Here is a 13,470-nt window from a genome sequence, read left to right on the forward strand (position 1 = left end):
CCCTCGGCAATGCGGGCAGTGGGGTCCGCTTAAACGTGCGTTCAAGAGTAAGGTACGATGTACATATATAGCACGCGGCATTCAGACCACGTCTCGCATCTCTCTTACCTCTCACGCTTCAACGTCTGCAGGCATGGAGTATGATAAATCCACCGTTGCCGGTGCTCCAGAAGCCAAGAGCTATCCTCATCAGAGCACCCAGCACGGCGGGCAGGGCGGCCACCTTCGCGTAAAAGGCCCAAAGGTTGACACCAGCGTGCTGGGAGAATCCATTACCTTTCCCTTTAGTGGACGCACGGCCAAGAACAGGTTCCTGAAAGCCCCTATGACGGAGAGGTTATGCACATGGAACAAGGAAGGCGAGGACATCAACGTCCGAGGATTTCCGACAGAGGTGTGGATTGGACTACGCTGTTGTTGTTTCGATTTGATGAGAGCATCTCAAACTCAGCCATGACTGCAGCTTCCCGGCTTGAGACATTCGTGCCGTGCTGATAGTGGACAGGAGTATCAACGCCTCTATCAACGCTGGGGAGAGGGTGAGATCGGCATTATAGTGGCCGGCAACATCATGCTACGTTATGACATGGTAGAGGCCTTTGGAAACCCAATCTTGGCCGACGACCACGATGGTAGAGTTGCCGCTTTCAAGAAAGTCTCCCAAACGGCCAAAGCTCATGGCTCGCTCTTCATCGCCCAATTATCCATGCCAGGCCGTCAAGGACCAGCCYCCCTGAATCCGCGTCCCGTAAGTGCGTCGGACGTACAATTGAAGCTCGCATGGGCAGGAAACTCGTTCGCTCAGCCTAGAGCACTCACCGTACCAGAAATCAAAGACATTGTGAAGCAATGGGGAGAGGTTGCATACCTGTGCCACGAGGCCGACATGGACGGAGTACAAGTTCATTGTGCTCACGGTTATCTCCTCGCTCAGTTTCTGTCAGAAACTACGAACAAACGTACCGACGAATACGGTGGCTCATTTGAGAATCGCTGCCGGATCATTTTTGAGATCATCGAGGAGATTCACCGTCGTGTCCCGGATCCCGAATTCATCATATGCGTCAAGCTCAACTCTGTTGAGTTTCAGCCGGTATGTTACAAGATACGGAAGGAAAGAGGGCGGGCAAACAGATGTCTCTCTAGCTACGCCAGAACATGTTCCACGTCGGAGAATCTAGACCATCGCTTACCCTTCCAACTTCTACTTTCTAGGGCGGACAGACTCCAGAGGACTGCCGCAACCTCTGTGTCAAACTGGAAGAAGCAAAGGTAGATTTCATCGGTAAGTCCAGTCAACACAGACCAGAACGTGGCTGCTCTCGCAAACCTCCTTAACTCAAACTACAACGAATGGAGAGCACACTGACACACCTCAGATCTCTCCGGAGGCACATTCGAAGGCCGAGCATTCGAACATAAAAAAGAATCCACCAAGGCGCGCGAAAGCTACTTCATCGAGTTCGCCGAGATGATCCGCCCCTTACTCAAACAGACCATCATCTACGTAACAGGAGGCTTCCGCACAGCCAGCGGAATGGTTCGAGCAGTTCAAGATAATGCCTGTCAAGGAATCGGCATCGGACGTCCACTAGGTGCGGAACCGTTTCTCTGTCGCGAGATTTTGAATGGCAAGGTAACGGGTGCGATTGAAAATTTCCTGCCGTTGCCGAAGAATACTCAGGGGACTGGGAGTCAACTTCATCAGATTGGTAGAGGGGAAAGGCTCACGAGCGATTGGAGTGATAAGGACGAGGTTGAGAGGTGGATCAGGGCAGACGAGATTGAAGAGGAGAGGAAGCTGAAGCTTTTGCCTGTAGTTGATAGCTCAGGCTATCCGACTTTAAAGGCCACTGCTGGGTTCGACTACCTGGGTTGAGTTGAAAAGTAGATGAATGTTTCTACCTTCACATCCTCCCACCAAGGCTTCACATACTTCTTGTGCATCTTTCCATCATTCAGCAAACCTCAGACGCGCCGGAAAGGATTGAGTCGCCCCTGGGTATCTTCTATCAAAGCGGCCTATGATGACATCTAACACATGCCTTTTGGACCATGCACGCCTCGCTCTCCATAATTCCTTCTTCCCAACACGCTATGCAGCAAAGTCATCATGATTTGAAATAGAGTCCACCGTCACATACCGGCCAGAGCCAGTCACTCGTCCCAACACCCATCATTCTTAACAGCCATCACACGCGCTCATACGCGCCGAACAAAATTCGTACCTTCACAAGAGGCCAGGGGGCTTRCCGTTCCCAGGCAGAGGACATCGAGTCCAGGAAGTGGTCGCTCCATGCATCCCAATCACTTCGCAGCCTGCCGCGTAGCATGCTTGCCGCTTCGCGGCACGGACACAGCAACACCCTTGGGTGCCTTCTTCTCCTTGACCTTGGGGTACTCCGAATGCAAGTGTCCCATCTCGTCCCATGCAATCGTGTTCCGCCACTTCAAGCACCTCTCCTTCTGGTCCTTCTGCTCTTCATGGACCTTGTTTCTGGTGCTGATCCTCGAAGCGTTCTCCTCCTCGCCTTCAATCTTCTTCGCAGCCTCCTCGGCATGAAACTTCTGATACGCAATCATGTACTCTGCGATCTTGTCTCTCCACTCGAGGAGCTCCTTGCGAAGCTTCTTTTCGCGGTCGCCGCGCTCGTCTAGCCAACCGATGAGGTGATCAAGTCGGTCCGGATCATCGTAGAAGCCCCAGTCATGCGCGTCCTTGAGAACGGTTGCGCCCTCTTCMTGCTGACGGCGCTCCGGCACTGTGGTTCCAAAGCGGGCACGATACTCGGCCTGCTCCTCCTTGGTGCGTTCGATGAAACCTTCGCTCTCCATCGGATCAGGGCCCTGTACCCAGATTCTGCCGTTGGCGTAGCCGTACGACGCGGTGCTTGRGCTGGGGATACCTCCGAAAGGCTGCCCATTGCGCTCGAACCAGTAGTAGCGGTTGCAGAATCTGTCCTTGCCGAGCACCTTGGTGCGCTGAACGTTGGCCTCGCGCAGATCTTCGTCGCATTCAGCAATCTGATCTTCGAGTGCCGTGATTTTGCTCTGAATTTCTGCAAGATCCTTCAATACCTTGTTCCACACCTTTGCGGATTTATTCTGAGCCTTGGCTGCTTCGGCCTTCTCTGCCCTCYCCTTCTCACGACGCGCGTTGTCTTCGTCGCGCTTGCGCTTGCGATCATTGCCACGCCGTAGTGAGCGACCCCCAGCTGCCACTTCATCGTCCCGATCGGGTGTGCTGCTAGCACCGTCGATTGAGCCCTCTGTCGCTTCCTGTTCGACGCTCATAATGCTGTCTTCTGGCYTTGGCGAGTCCGGCTCGAGATGGTCGGGTAGGAGGATCTTGCGCTCCTGGTCCTTCGACGCATACTCCTCCATCGCAACCTTCTTCTCGCGCTGAAACTCAATTTTGCGTTTTCGCGTGTCTGTCATGTCATTCATGCACTGTTCAAGCGAGTCTTTGATGGTATCCGTTCGGACGGAGAGCAGCGTCAGCATTTGCAGGGCTGTGATCCGTAAGTTGATGTCCATGGTAGCATATTGCTCGAGTGCCGTCTGCCGGGTGGGCGGCTCGTCGACTGGCGCGAGGTGTGCCAATATCCTGTCGCATCTTGCCTTGAATTTCGAGCTCGCCGAAAGTTGATGTAGGATGCCGACAACAATCACTTGCCAGCCTCCGTCGGCATAGTCGCGAGCCACAAGCCTCTCAAGCCATCCCCGCTCTGCCAACATCTCAGACGCCAGATTACCCTTTTCTGCGCCCGGTTGGTCGGCGGCCGATTCGACATGACTCAGTCGGCTACGTGTTGATCTTGCAGGTGCGTCGGGTATCGGTGTAGAGGCTTCGCTTCCATCTATCATCTCGGAATCGTCCACGGAGGTTGATTCCACCTTCTTGGGAAGATCCTTGACTTGCAATTTGCCTTCATCATCGATGAACATCCCTAGAACAGAGCAGTGAATTTCCTCAAAGAGTTCGCACTTTGTGGTCAGAGATTGGTACTTCATCGCATCCACAAAATCGTCGAATGTAAAGCTGTCCAGTTGGTAAACCTCGCACTGGACATTCAGCGTGTTCCAAACTTCCAGCAACATTCCCATCGACTCAATCTCGATCTCCGCTGGAGGATCCCGACGGGTGCCTTTGATGTAGTCGGCAATCTCCTCGGTGAAAAATTTGAGCTCCGGACGTGTTGTGCCATTTCGCTTTGGTGGGATGTCCAGATCTTCAATTGGATACTTGATGACTACCGGAGGTGGCGGCCGAGATTGCGCAGGGTGGTGACCATTTTGTTGAGGAATATGATGAGAATGTGCGCCGGGATGCTGCTGCTGCTGCTGTTGCATCTGCTGCAYACGGAGCTCTTCCTGTGTGCTGATCTGGTTGAAATCACCTTGATTGAGCTTGGTCTTCTTGGCCTTGGGCAGTCTCACTTGAAGATGATGTGGCTTGCTCTGGAGCAGGCGCGCATCCTGAAGTAGATGTGCAGGGATCTCCATGGGCAGGCGGTAGTGAATGGCAAGATGCTCCTTTACTAGCCATGGCGCTCCTGTCCATGCCTCACGCTGGAGCGAGTTCTTCAAGAATGATCGCAGGTTTTGCTTAGTAAACACCTTCCGGTCGCGTCGAACGTGCTTGTCGTCTGTGAGCGCCTCCTCTGCTGTTGATCCATGGATTCTGACAAAGTATCTCGAAAAAGGTTCGCGCTGAATGCTGCCATCGGCGGCGCGAATCATGGGGAATTTGGCCTTCTCGCGAATGACACCTTGAAGCTGCTCGCCCGATTCCTCAATGACCGTGACTTCCTCGCCGGGAAAGAAGTCGTGTTTGAACTCGTCGAAGATGGCATTTACTGGAGGATTGTTAGTGTTGATCAGCGTCACTCAGGAGGCGACACTTACMCAGCTCGTCCATGCGCGAGGTGGTGGAGAATTGCACCTTTTGCAGAATCTGTTCCCGGAGCGCGTCTGGAAACATGTTCTCAATCGTCGCAGAGCTCTTCGTCTGGTGTCTATCAGTCAGCATCGACATTCACTTCCACACGCGATCATGTGATGTCATCGCACCTCGGATTTCAACGCGTCCCAATAAGTCAGACCAGACTTGCCATTGACCGAGTCTGTGAATTGCTTCTGGATACTGTTAGTGTTGTTTCGCGACGGGACGTGGTCGGCGTTGCGCACCTTGCTGAGCCAGTCGAATCTGGTTTGGGGATTAGCACTTGTCAAAATGGTAACGATATATATTTTTTCGCATACCGCTTGATGTATTTCTCATAGTCGATGAATATCTCATCCGTACCATTAATCACAAAGATCTAAGACGTGTCAGACGATTGCTTGTCTGTTGGATCCAAAAGCCAACCATACCTCCGTATTATCTGTGAGATTCTCTGGATGAGGTATCGTCAAGACGGGCTTTCTCTTGTGGAGGACCTGCAATTGGTTGTTGGCTATGTTCAATGGCAGCAATTCTACGCGTTTGTGTTGGCGCACCATGTCCGCGGCGACCCAGCGCACGGCTGGGTCGGATCCTGGGTGACGAGGACGTAGAGGGTCGTGACCGCGTTCGAGGTAGTTGTATAATACACGTGCTTAATGGGTCAGCGGGAATCGCTAGGTACCGGCGACCGCGATGGTGGATGGCGATGGGGATATCGGCGCGTTGGGAGGTGGTGTTGTGGTCTGGAGGTCAAACTGCACGTGTAGAAGAGAGCAGGTTGCGCTAGGCAGGGTCTCCCGGAGGTGGTGATCGAGTGGAAGAGAGAGTTTTGGGAGGATCTGGGGTGGAATGCCCGACACACGCAAAAGTCAAGGTGGATGGAGTGGATGGTGGGTGGAGGTGGTGGTGCGTGGGAGAGAGGGAGAGGATTGGCAAAGCTTGAGGAAGTAAGAGGTAGACATCGCGAACTACCCGGGAGTGGATGTAGCCTTTTGGCTGGTGATCGCGTACAAAGAGCTGCCGCCGTTTAACTTTCGGGAGACTGCCGAGAAATCGCCCTCCCTCAAGACTTCTCAATTTTCTCCACGTACACTCCACGCTCCCGTCCCTACCAAACTGCTTTTGCCCGTTCCATCCTGACTCGCTTGACGAAAACCCACGTTCATGGACTCGTTCAACTCCTCTCCTCTGGGAGAATTAGAAGATGTATCATTGCGAGAGTTGATATAAGGTCTCAGTGAATTTCAAACGAGTGAAGAACCTGACAGTCTTCTCCCTTACTTGAGACTACGCCGAGGGTCCGTCCGAACGATGCTTGCAGCTAGAATTGGCGACGTGAGCGTCGAACGATGCAGGCTTCATCCGCCACTTTCAAACACGATCCAGCCAACTTGAAATAATCAAGAAGGTATGCAGCTCTTGCGTCTCCATAACAGCGGCATATGCTCGCAAGTGGCCGTCGAACGATCTGAATTAGGCCTGAGCAACTATATCGATTGCCAGAGACATGCGGCTGAATTCATTATTCTATCAATCGATGTCGTCTATTCCGTAAAGAACACCACCAAGAACCCGAGCCAGCTTGCAACGACACCAATGGCGGAATACGAACTGATGAACATCAACGGCAGGAACTCGAACTTCTCTCCAAACACCGCCTGATGTAATAGCGAGCAATATGCAATCAGCGGTATCGCGATCGCAATATACAACAGTGAAAAGCGGTCGAATAGAAAGACTCTTGGTTTCTCAGAACTAGATGGAAGTTAGCACTTTCCCAGCAGAATTTGATAAATGGACACTCACGCGGGTGCTAAACGATCGAATCCGACCATGAAAGCCACGAGCCACAGGWTGGTATATACAATCTTGACCGGAGACTCCATCGCTGTGAACAGTAAAGGAAACAAGCTCACGTGACCGGCGACAGCAAGTGGGCGGAAGGCGCCCAAGTACCGACGATTCTTCAACGCGATAAGGCTGAAGGGAATGATGACGAGCAGAATGGCCTTTTCGTGTACGTGCCAGCCGAAGAGGAAAGATGCGTAGCCGCAAAGTGTCAAGGTCGAGACGAAGTTTATCCAGGTTGGGCGCAGGAAGAGCTTGATCAGGGCGGGCTAGGGAGGTCAGCATTTGTTCAGCATGAAGCAGGCAGAGTGGCTTACGATTTGGGCAGAGAGTGTCAGGACGAATGTCATTCGCGGTGAAATGTTGGGAAGGACAGCGAATGAAGTGTCTCCCACCAAACCGCGAGTGACACTCTKCACGGCATCTGCGTTGACTGGCACTTTCAGGTATGGCGCAACTATTCCTTGTCAGAAAATCATCAAAAAAGTTTCCTCACGATAGACTCACGGTATATCAGTACTCTATCGCTGAAGGAGTACATGGCCCAGATATTTGGCGCCCAGTACGCATGACAGAGTCCTCTTGAAAAGGGAAACAACCTGCTGATCACTTGCGGTATTTGATCGTAAAATGGACCGAATGCCAGCGCTCCGACCACGACGATCCCAAGACCAAGCTTGATGCAATTGAACAGTTGGATATCAAAGATCGAGCGCGGTCCGAGGCAGTATTTGCGCAGTAGGAAAACAAAGTACGCAGGTGCCAGGTAAAGGTAGATGTGCTTCAGGCAGAGTAGAGCTGCGAAAAGGATGCCGCCAAACAGTAATCCACCTTTCTGGTACCGAGCAAGGACAATCGAGATGATCAAAACTCCGTAGAGGAAGCCGTTGTATTGAAAGTGAATGTGGTCAATGATCAGCAAGCCAGGCGAGAGGAGGATGGAGAGAGCGGCCGCGTGTGATTGCTTCTTGGAGCCCAGTGGTGCAGAGTTGATGTATCTGGAAGCGTTAGAGAATGGACCGCACGATCGCATCACGTCGACCACATACAGGCTTAAGGCGTAYATCAGGACAAGCTCGGTAACGAGGACCGATGCTCGTTGAAAGTAGACTGTCTGCCAGCTGCTATAACCCAGGTTCTTGACCTGTAGCATATCTGCATCGAACAATCGAGCTACTTGTGACATGGTCCGTTCGAAGTAGGCGAAAAAGGGCGGATAGTCGAGTGTCCACTCTGAGGTGTCCTAGCAGTGCATCATAAGTAAGTGCCAGACGTCTCCACCTTGATTAATCAACAAACTTCAAAGTACCATTGCTTCAATGGTAAAGAGTTCGTGATAGCCAGCCAGTTTCTATGAACCTCGAAATCCGTTGATTTGCTGCAAATTCGATCAGCGCATGTTTATCGCACGGGCTGGTGGAATACGAACTATGCAGGCCAGAGGAGAACTTTGAGTGCTGTCGCTACAGCCGCGCATTGCGGGAGCGTGGGATATGATTCCGCCATTTTTCCAACACTGCCACTCTCCGTATTGTTTTCAATCTCAAAATTGGTGATGTTATCGCATTTTCGATTCCTGATGATGATAGGAGTGAGGCGATCGCTCAAGGGTTCTAGGTAGTGAGGAAGTTGCGCACGGGCAAATAGAATGGATAGTTTAGCCGGACAGGCCAAGGGATCGTGCTCTGTTGACAATCTCACACGGACACAGACTCGCATCCATACATATCGTAAGCTACAACCTCATGCCATACGGCGATGAGCGTCGTCTGGAGAGGAGACGAGGCTCGTTCTCCACGCCACTTTCCTCTGTTCCTCACACAACGCGACGCCCGCCGGCTCGCCGTCCGCCAAACGCGTCAAAGAGGCCGTGCGACGATCCCATGCAGATTGGCAGATGTGGAAACCCAGCTTGACATCCTCGACACAATCCTCACCAACGATGTCATTCCCCTGAGCAGGTCTTGTCCCTTCTTTTTATCTTCATCATCTTCCCGTCGTTGTCTTCATCATCCTTCTCTTGGAGGAATGGGTTGCTTTTCCTGCCTATTCGTCCGGTCCTAAGTGACGTTCATTCCCGCGGCAAGATGCCTCCTCCTCTTCGGCGATGGATCGTTTCGACAATCCTCGCTGTTTCTTTCTTCATCCTTCTTTTTCACCTATTGGCAGCTAAACCATACATTCCTCATCTTCCTTACAGTCAGCCTTCAAAGTCCAAGCCTAAAGTCAAGCCTATCGATCAAATCCTCAATCCGGGCTTTTTCAAGCCCAAATTCAAGTGGAAGAACGTCAGGCAGAAACATCCCGTGGAGGCCTACACCCCGATCCCCACCGGACAGCATGTCACCATCCCAAAGGTACAGCACGACTTCCCGCCCGAGAGCGCTGCACWCGCACAGACACGCCGTCATCGTCAGCAGGCAGTCAAGACAGCTTTCGAGCATTCGTGGGAGGGTTACAAGCAGAATGCATGGATGTACKATGAGGTGGCTCCTTTGACGGGCAAGGCCAAGAACCCGTTTGGCGGCAGAGGTGCAACTTTGGTGGATACCCTCGACACGCTACACATCATGGGCTTGGATAAAGACTTCAAGGATGCGCTGTCGAGCCTGAAGAAGATTGACTTCTCGATAAGTACCCTCACCGAGGTGAATGTGTTCGAGACTACCATTCGTTATTTGGGTGGACTCCTCAGTGCATATGATGTCAGTGGACATCGACACAAGATCCTGCTTGAGAAGGCCACGGCTTTGGGCGAGATGTTGTACCTTGCCTTTGACACACCAAATCGAATGCCTGTGGCGAGGTGGAAATGGCAGAGCACTGCTCTTGGTTATGATCAGCAAGCTAAGAAGCAAACGCTCCTCGCTGAGATTGGGAGTTTGACGCTGGAATTCACGCGTTTGAGCCAGCTCACCAAGGACCCGAAATACTATGATGCAATTGCCCGTATCACGAACGTTTTCGAGGAATGTCAGAACAGGACATCGTACCCGGGACTCTGGCCAACGAACTTGAACGCATTGGAAGCTGACTTTGAGACCGGCCTTAAATTCACCCTCGGTGGAATGGCCGACTCCATGTATGAGTACCTCCCTAAACAGCACATTTTACTTGGCGGCCAAACAGACCAATACAAGAACATGTACATTTCCGCCCTCGAGACGGCAAAGGAGAAGATATTCTTCCGCCCGCTCACACGGGACAACAAGAAGATACTCGTTCCAGGCACGGTGAAGAGATCGCCCGGTCGTTCAAAGCTTCTTTCCCTTATACCGCAGGGTGAACATTTAGCTTGCTTTGCAGGTGGAATGGTGGCTCTCGCTGCCAAGATCTTCCAGCAAGCTGACGAGCTGCAAACTGCACGTGAGCTGGTCGACGGCTGCTTGTGGGCGTACGAATCTATGCCTACCGGCATCATGCCTGAACTCTTCACTGCCATGCCTTGTGAAGAAGCGGACCGAGAGAAATGTACATGGGACGAAAAAGCCTGGCAAAAAGCTGTGCTGTACCAGTCACATCGCGGACTTGTAGAGGTTGGCGAATCATATGTGGAGGAGGCAAAGAGTGTCATTGCGGAAAGCTCGCTCGTGCCTGGATTTACACGTGTCGACGATGCAAGATACATTCTCAGACCAGAGGCGATTGAGTCTGTCTTTGTCTTGTATCGCATCACAGGAGATCAGACGCTGCAGGATAAAGCGTGGGAGATGTTTCAGGCTATTGATGCTGCGACCAGGACGGACATTGCGTATGCTGCGTTGAAGGATGTCTCCAAGCCGGATTTGGGACATTTGGATACCATGGAGTCGTTTTGGTAAGCTGGAGGTTATCACTGGAACATGATCTGATTACTAACATTGCTGTGTCTAGGACTGCGGAGACGCTCAAGTACGTACTATCAAGGGCGCGCGACCTCTGTCTACGATGCTCTTGCTGACCTTAACTCCCAGGTACTTCTACCTGATATTCAGTGAGCCCGATCTCATCAGTCTAGACGACTATGTCTTGTAAGTTGGATATTGTTTCCAAGTCACGTCTTAAGGCGCGAAGTCTAACATGTCGTCTAGCAATACCGAAGCGCATCCTTTGCTACGACCCAAGTAGCAGAATATGTCACTGTCTTTTAGCACGCATACAGAACCTATAGAAATACACCATAGACTCCAACACTTGATCTCAATCTCTGCGCACTGTCAACTGTCTCTACCTGTCCTGTCGCACATATCGATACTCTTCGAGAGTCTGATGCTCTCCCGAAGATGGTTCTAGGGGAATTGATGCGGGATTGGCGTGTGTCCAACATGATTTGAATTGCAGGGTTAGGGTTGGGGTAGTATTTTCCCGGCTTTGCGCATGTCAACACATATCTCAGGATCACATAACTTAAGCGGGTCTTGTATTGGATGAGCTGGCGGTAATGGGACCCCAAAATCGTCTCCTCGCCAGCTACTTTCGATGTACACTTACGAACAATGTTCATCGTTTGCTCATAGTAACAGCCAATTCGCTACGTTCAAATGGTGAGGGACTTCTTCACGTTTATTGAAGACGGAGGCCTTTGCCTTGTCACATCGACCATTGCCTCCTGATATCATATGCCGCCCAATCCCACTCAGATCAGCAAAGAGGCACTCAACTCAACAGGACACAATCACGTTTCGCTCGAACAGACGACGAATTGAGAGCAATACATTATTACTTCAAGCTCTCATCATCACTCTAGGGTAGTTTGATAAAAACATTCGTGGCCTTCGTTTATGCAGCGAAGCCTCATTGATCCCGTGCATTTGCTTCATCCCTCTGTACAATCATTTCCTCCTCCGGTTTCCGGGGTATATCCAAACGCCTACCTCACATTTCAAACAACTAAACGCCGGAGGTCAGTTAAGGTCAGGCCATCAGGCACCAGCGACACAGACCGCCATGAGTTTCTGGTAATCTCCTACAAAAAGGGGTCAACTGTCAGCAACACTGTCGATACCTTTGAAAGCTGTCCATCAACCTACCTGAGCATTCAGACTTGATCCGTTCGACGAGATCGCGCTTGTAAAAGTGCTTGTATGCTGCCTTGGCTTGCTGGAGACGTTGACGATCCCAATGGATCATGACAACTCTTCGGACAAGGGCTTGGTCTTTGGTGCCTAGACCCTTCATGGAGTCTTCGAGAAGATCGGCATCGTGTTTGGCCTGATCCACAGCCGCGCCAACAATGAAGAGAAGGGCTGATTCCATGTGTCCGCTGAACTCCTTTCGAATGACTTCCTCGAGTGATCGATGATACTTGTGCTTGTAGGCTTGCGCAATGGCGCGAAGCTGGCCGTTGCTGCGTGAAGTTATGACCGCGCAGAAGTGAACTTGATCAGCGCCGCTTCGACCCTCAGTCGCATCGTAGAGCTCCTTAACCCAAGCATCTACATTTTGAGGCAAGACAGGTTCGGACTCCTCGGCTCTGCGTGCAGCCATGACCATGTCGTACATGCGCTCAGTCTTCATGGACAAATCGTCCTTGACCGCGCTCTCCAATGTCTTACGGTTCTTGTGCTGGAAGTGGGCTTTAATGGCATTCATATCGGCGTTGCTTCGTCCCAGAAGGGCATCGTYAAGTGCACTCTCCTTCGTGCCAATCCCGTCAAGGGCCTCCTTGATGACGTGACAGTCCTGGTCGAGCGGTCCACGAATAATTGCCTCTAAACCCTCACGGAAATAACCAGAAGTTTCAGAATGGACGTCTTTCATCAGATCACGCTTATGCCGTTGCTGGAACGCGACCTTGACGGCTTCAATCTCCAATGGGCCTAGAGGAGCAAGGGTGCGGATGAGCTTGTCTTCGTTGGTTCCAAACCCTTTCATGGCAGCACGCAGCTCATCAGCAGCGCGTGAGACATCGACGTTGGAGCGCTGGCGGAGATCGTAACCCGGGGATGGCATTGCTGGAGGGCCAAAAGCTTGCGGTGCCCCGTAAGGCTGCTGCGGAGGTGGGACATTTCSGTACTGTCCAGGATGACCAGCAGGCGGCGGTGGGTGGCCGTAGCCGCCATAGCCTTGTTGCGGGGGAGGAGCACCGTATCCCTGTTGCGGAGGAGCACCGTAGCCTTGTTGCGGAGGAGCACCGTAGCCCTGTTGCGGAGGAGCACCATAGCCCTGTTGCGGAGCTGGCGGAGCGTATCCTTGGGGAGGAGCGCCATACTGCTGGCCATAGCCTTGCTGAGGTGGATATTCTGGAGCCAGTCAGCAGGATTGTCACGAGGAGCCTCTCCGTTGTATTGATGCATCCGTGACATCCAAACATCTCAGATGCTCAGAATGGCGTTGCAATCGAATGCAAGATCGAGACCACGACTCAACCTTCTAAAACATCCACCTGCACCTGCGGAGAGGCTATGATGGCTTCATGTGACACAAAAACTTACGCTGGTATGGAGCCTGACCAGGAGGAGGGCCACCGGGGGGCGGATAGTATGACATGGTTATCGTGAAGTCGGTATAGGAAAATTTGATTGAATGTTGATGAAGAACAGTTTGATGGTGGATATCAAGGGCACGAGCAAGTTTTGAAGTCCAAAGTTACATTCTTGTAGGATTCAGGCGCGATGGCGATGGCGGCGCAGCAGCCAAGATCTATTGGTTACATACCACTTTGCCTGCGGGGCAGTGCTTGCTTGTGGTTGTTG

The 13,470-nt window shown here is 52.0% G+C and overlaps 5 protein-coding genes; 2 read left to right on the forward strand and 3 right to left on the reverse strand.

The window, feature by feature from the left end:
* Nucleotides 1-133: 133 nt before the first annotated feature.
* On the forward strand, nucleotides 134-1,879 carry RCC_10877 (related to NADH oxidase; the record flags this gene model as incomplete). XM_023776103.1 has 4 exons in its annotated part: nucleotides 134-394; nucleotides 506-1,093; nucleotides 1,216-1,285; nucleotides 1,380-1,879. The coding sequence occupies 4 exons, from the start codon at nucleotides 134-136 to the stop codon at nucleotides 1,877-1,879; spliced, it is 1,419 nt and encodes a 472-aa protein (XP_023631871.1).
* A 428-nt stretch (nucleotides 1,880-2,307) lies between these two features.
* Nucleotides 2,308-5,505, reverse strand: RCC_10878 (related to ITC1-subunit of Isw2 chromatin remodelling complex; the record flags this gene model as incomplete). XM_023776104.1 has 7 exons in its annotated part: nucleotides 2,308-4,808; nucleotides 4,903-5,011; nucleotides 5,074-5,139; nucleotides 5,191-5,209; nucleotides 5,266-5,324; nucleotides 5,377-5,442; nucleotides 5,503-5,505. The coding sequence occupies 7 exons, from the start codon at nucleotides 5,503-5,505 to the stop codon at nucleotides 2,308-2,310; spliced, it is 2,823 nt and encodes a 940-aa protein (XP_023631872.1).
* Nucleotides 5,506-6,492: 987 nt separating this feature from the next.
* RCC_10879 (related to glucosyltransferase) lies at nucleotides 6,493-8,302 on the reverse strand (the record flags this gene model as incomplete). XM_023776105.1 has 7 exons in its annotated part: nucleotides 6,493-6,703; nucleotides 6,755-7,065; nucleotides 7,114-7,253; nucleotides 7,304-7,794; nucleotides 7,846-8,039; nucleotides 8,096-8,174; nucleotides 8,226-8,302. The coding sequence occupies 7 exons, from the start codon at nucleotides 8,300-8,302 to the stop codon at nucleotides 6,493-6,495; spliced, it is 1,503 nt and encodes a 500-aa protein (XP_023631873.1).
* A 581-nt stretch (nucleotides 8,303-8,883) lies between these two features.
* RCC_10880 (related to class I alpha-mannosidase) lies at nucleotides 8,884-10,903 on the forward strand (the record flags this gene model as incomplete). XM_023776106.1 has 4 exons in its annotated part: nucleotides 8,884-10,613; nucleotides 10,670-10,687; nucleotides 10,750-10,806; nucleotides 10,867-10,903. The coding sequence occupies 4 exons, from the start codon at nucleotides 8,884-8,886 to the stop codon at nucleotides 10,901-10,903; spliced, it is 1,842 nt and encodes a 613-aa protein (XP_023631874.1).
* A 747-nt stretch (nucleotides 10,904-11,650) lies between these two features.
* On the reverse strand, nucleotides 11,651-13,264 carry RCC_10881 (related to annexin XIV; the record flags this gene model as incomplete). XM_023776107.1 has 4 exons in its annotated part: nucleotides 11,651-11,665; nucleotides 11,719-11,741; nucleotides 11,806-13,017; nucleotides 13,210-13,264. 4 exons carry the CDS (start codon nucleotides 13,262-13,264, stop codon nucleotides 11,651-11,653), a joined length of 1,305 nt encoding a protein of 434 aa, XP_023631875.1.
* Between the last annotated feature and the right edge of the window lie 206 nt (nucleotides 13,265-13,470).

Source organism: Ramularia collo-cygni (assembly GCF_900074925.1).
Source record: "Ramularia collo-cygni strain URUG2 genome assembly, contig: RCC_scaffold25, whole genome shotgun sequence".
Taxonomy (NCBI): domain Eukaryota; kingdom Fungi; phylum Ascomycota; class Dothideomycetes; order Mycosphaerellales; family Mycosphaerellaceae; genus Ramularia; species Ramularia collo-cygni.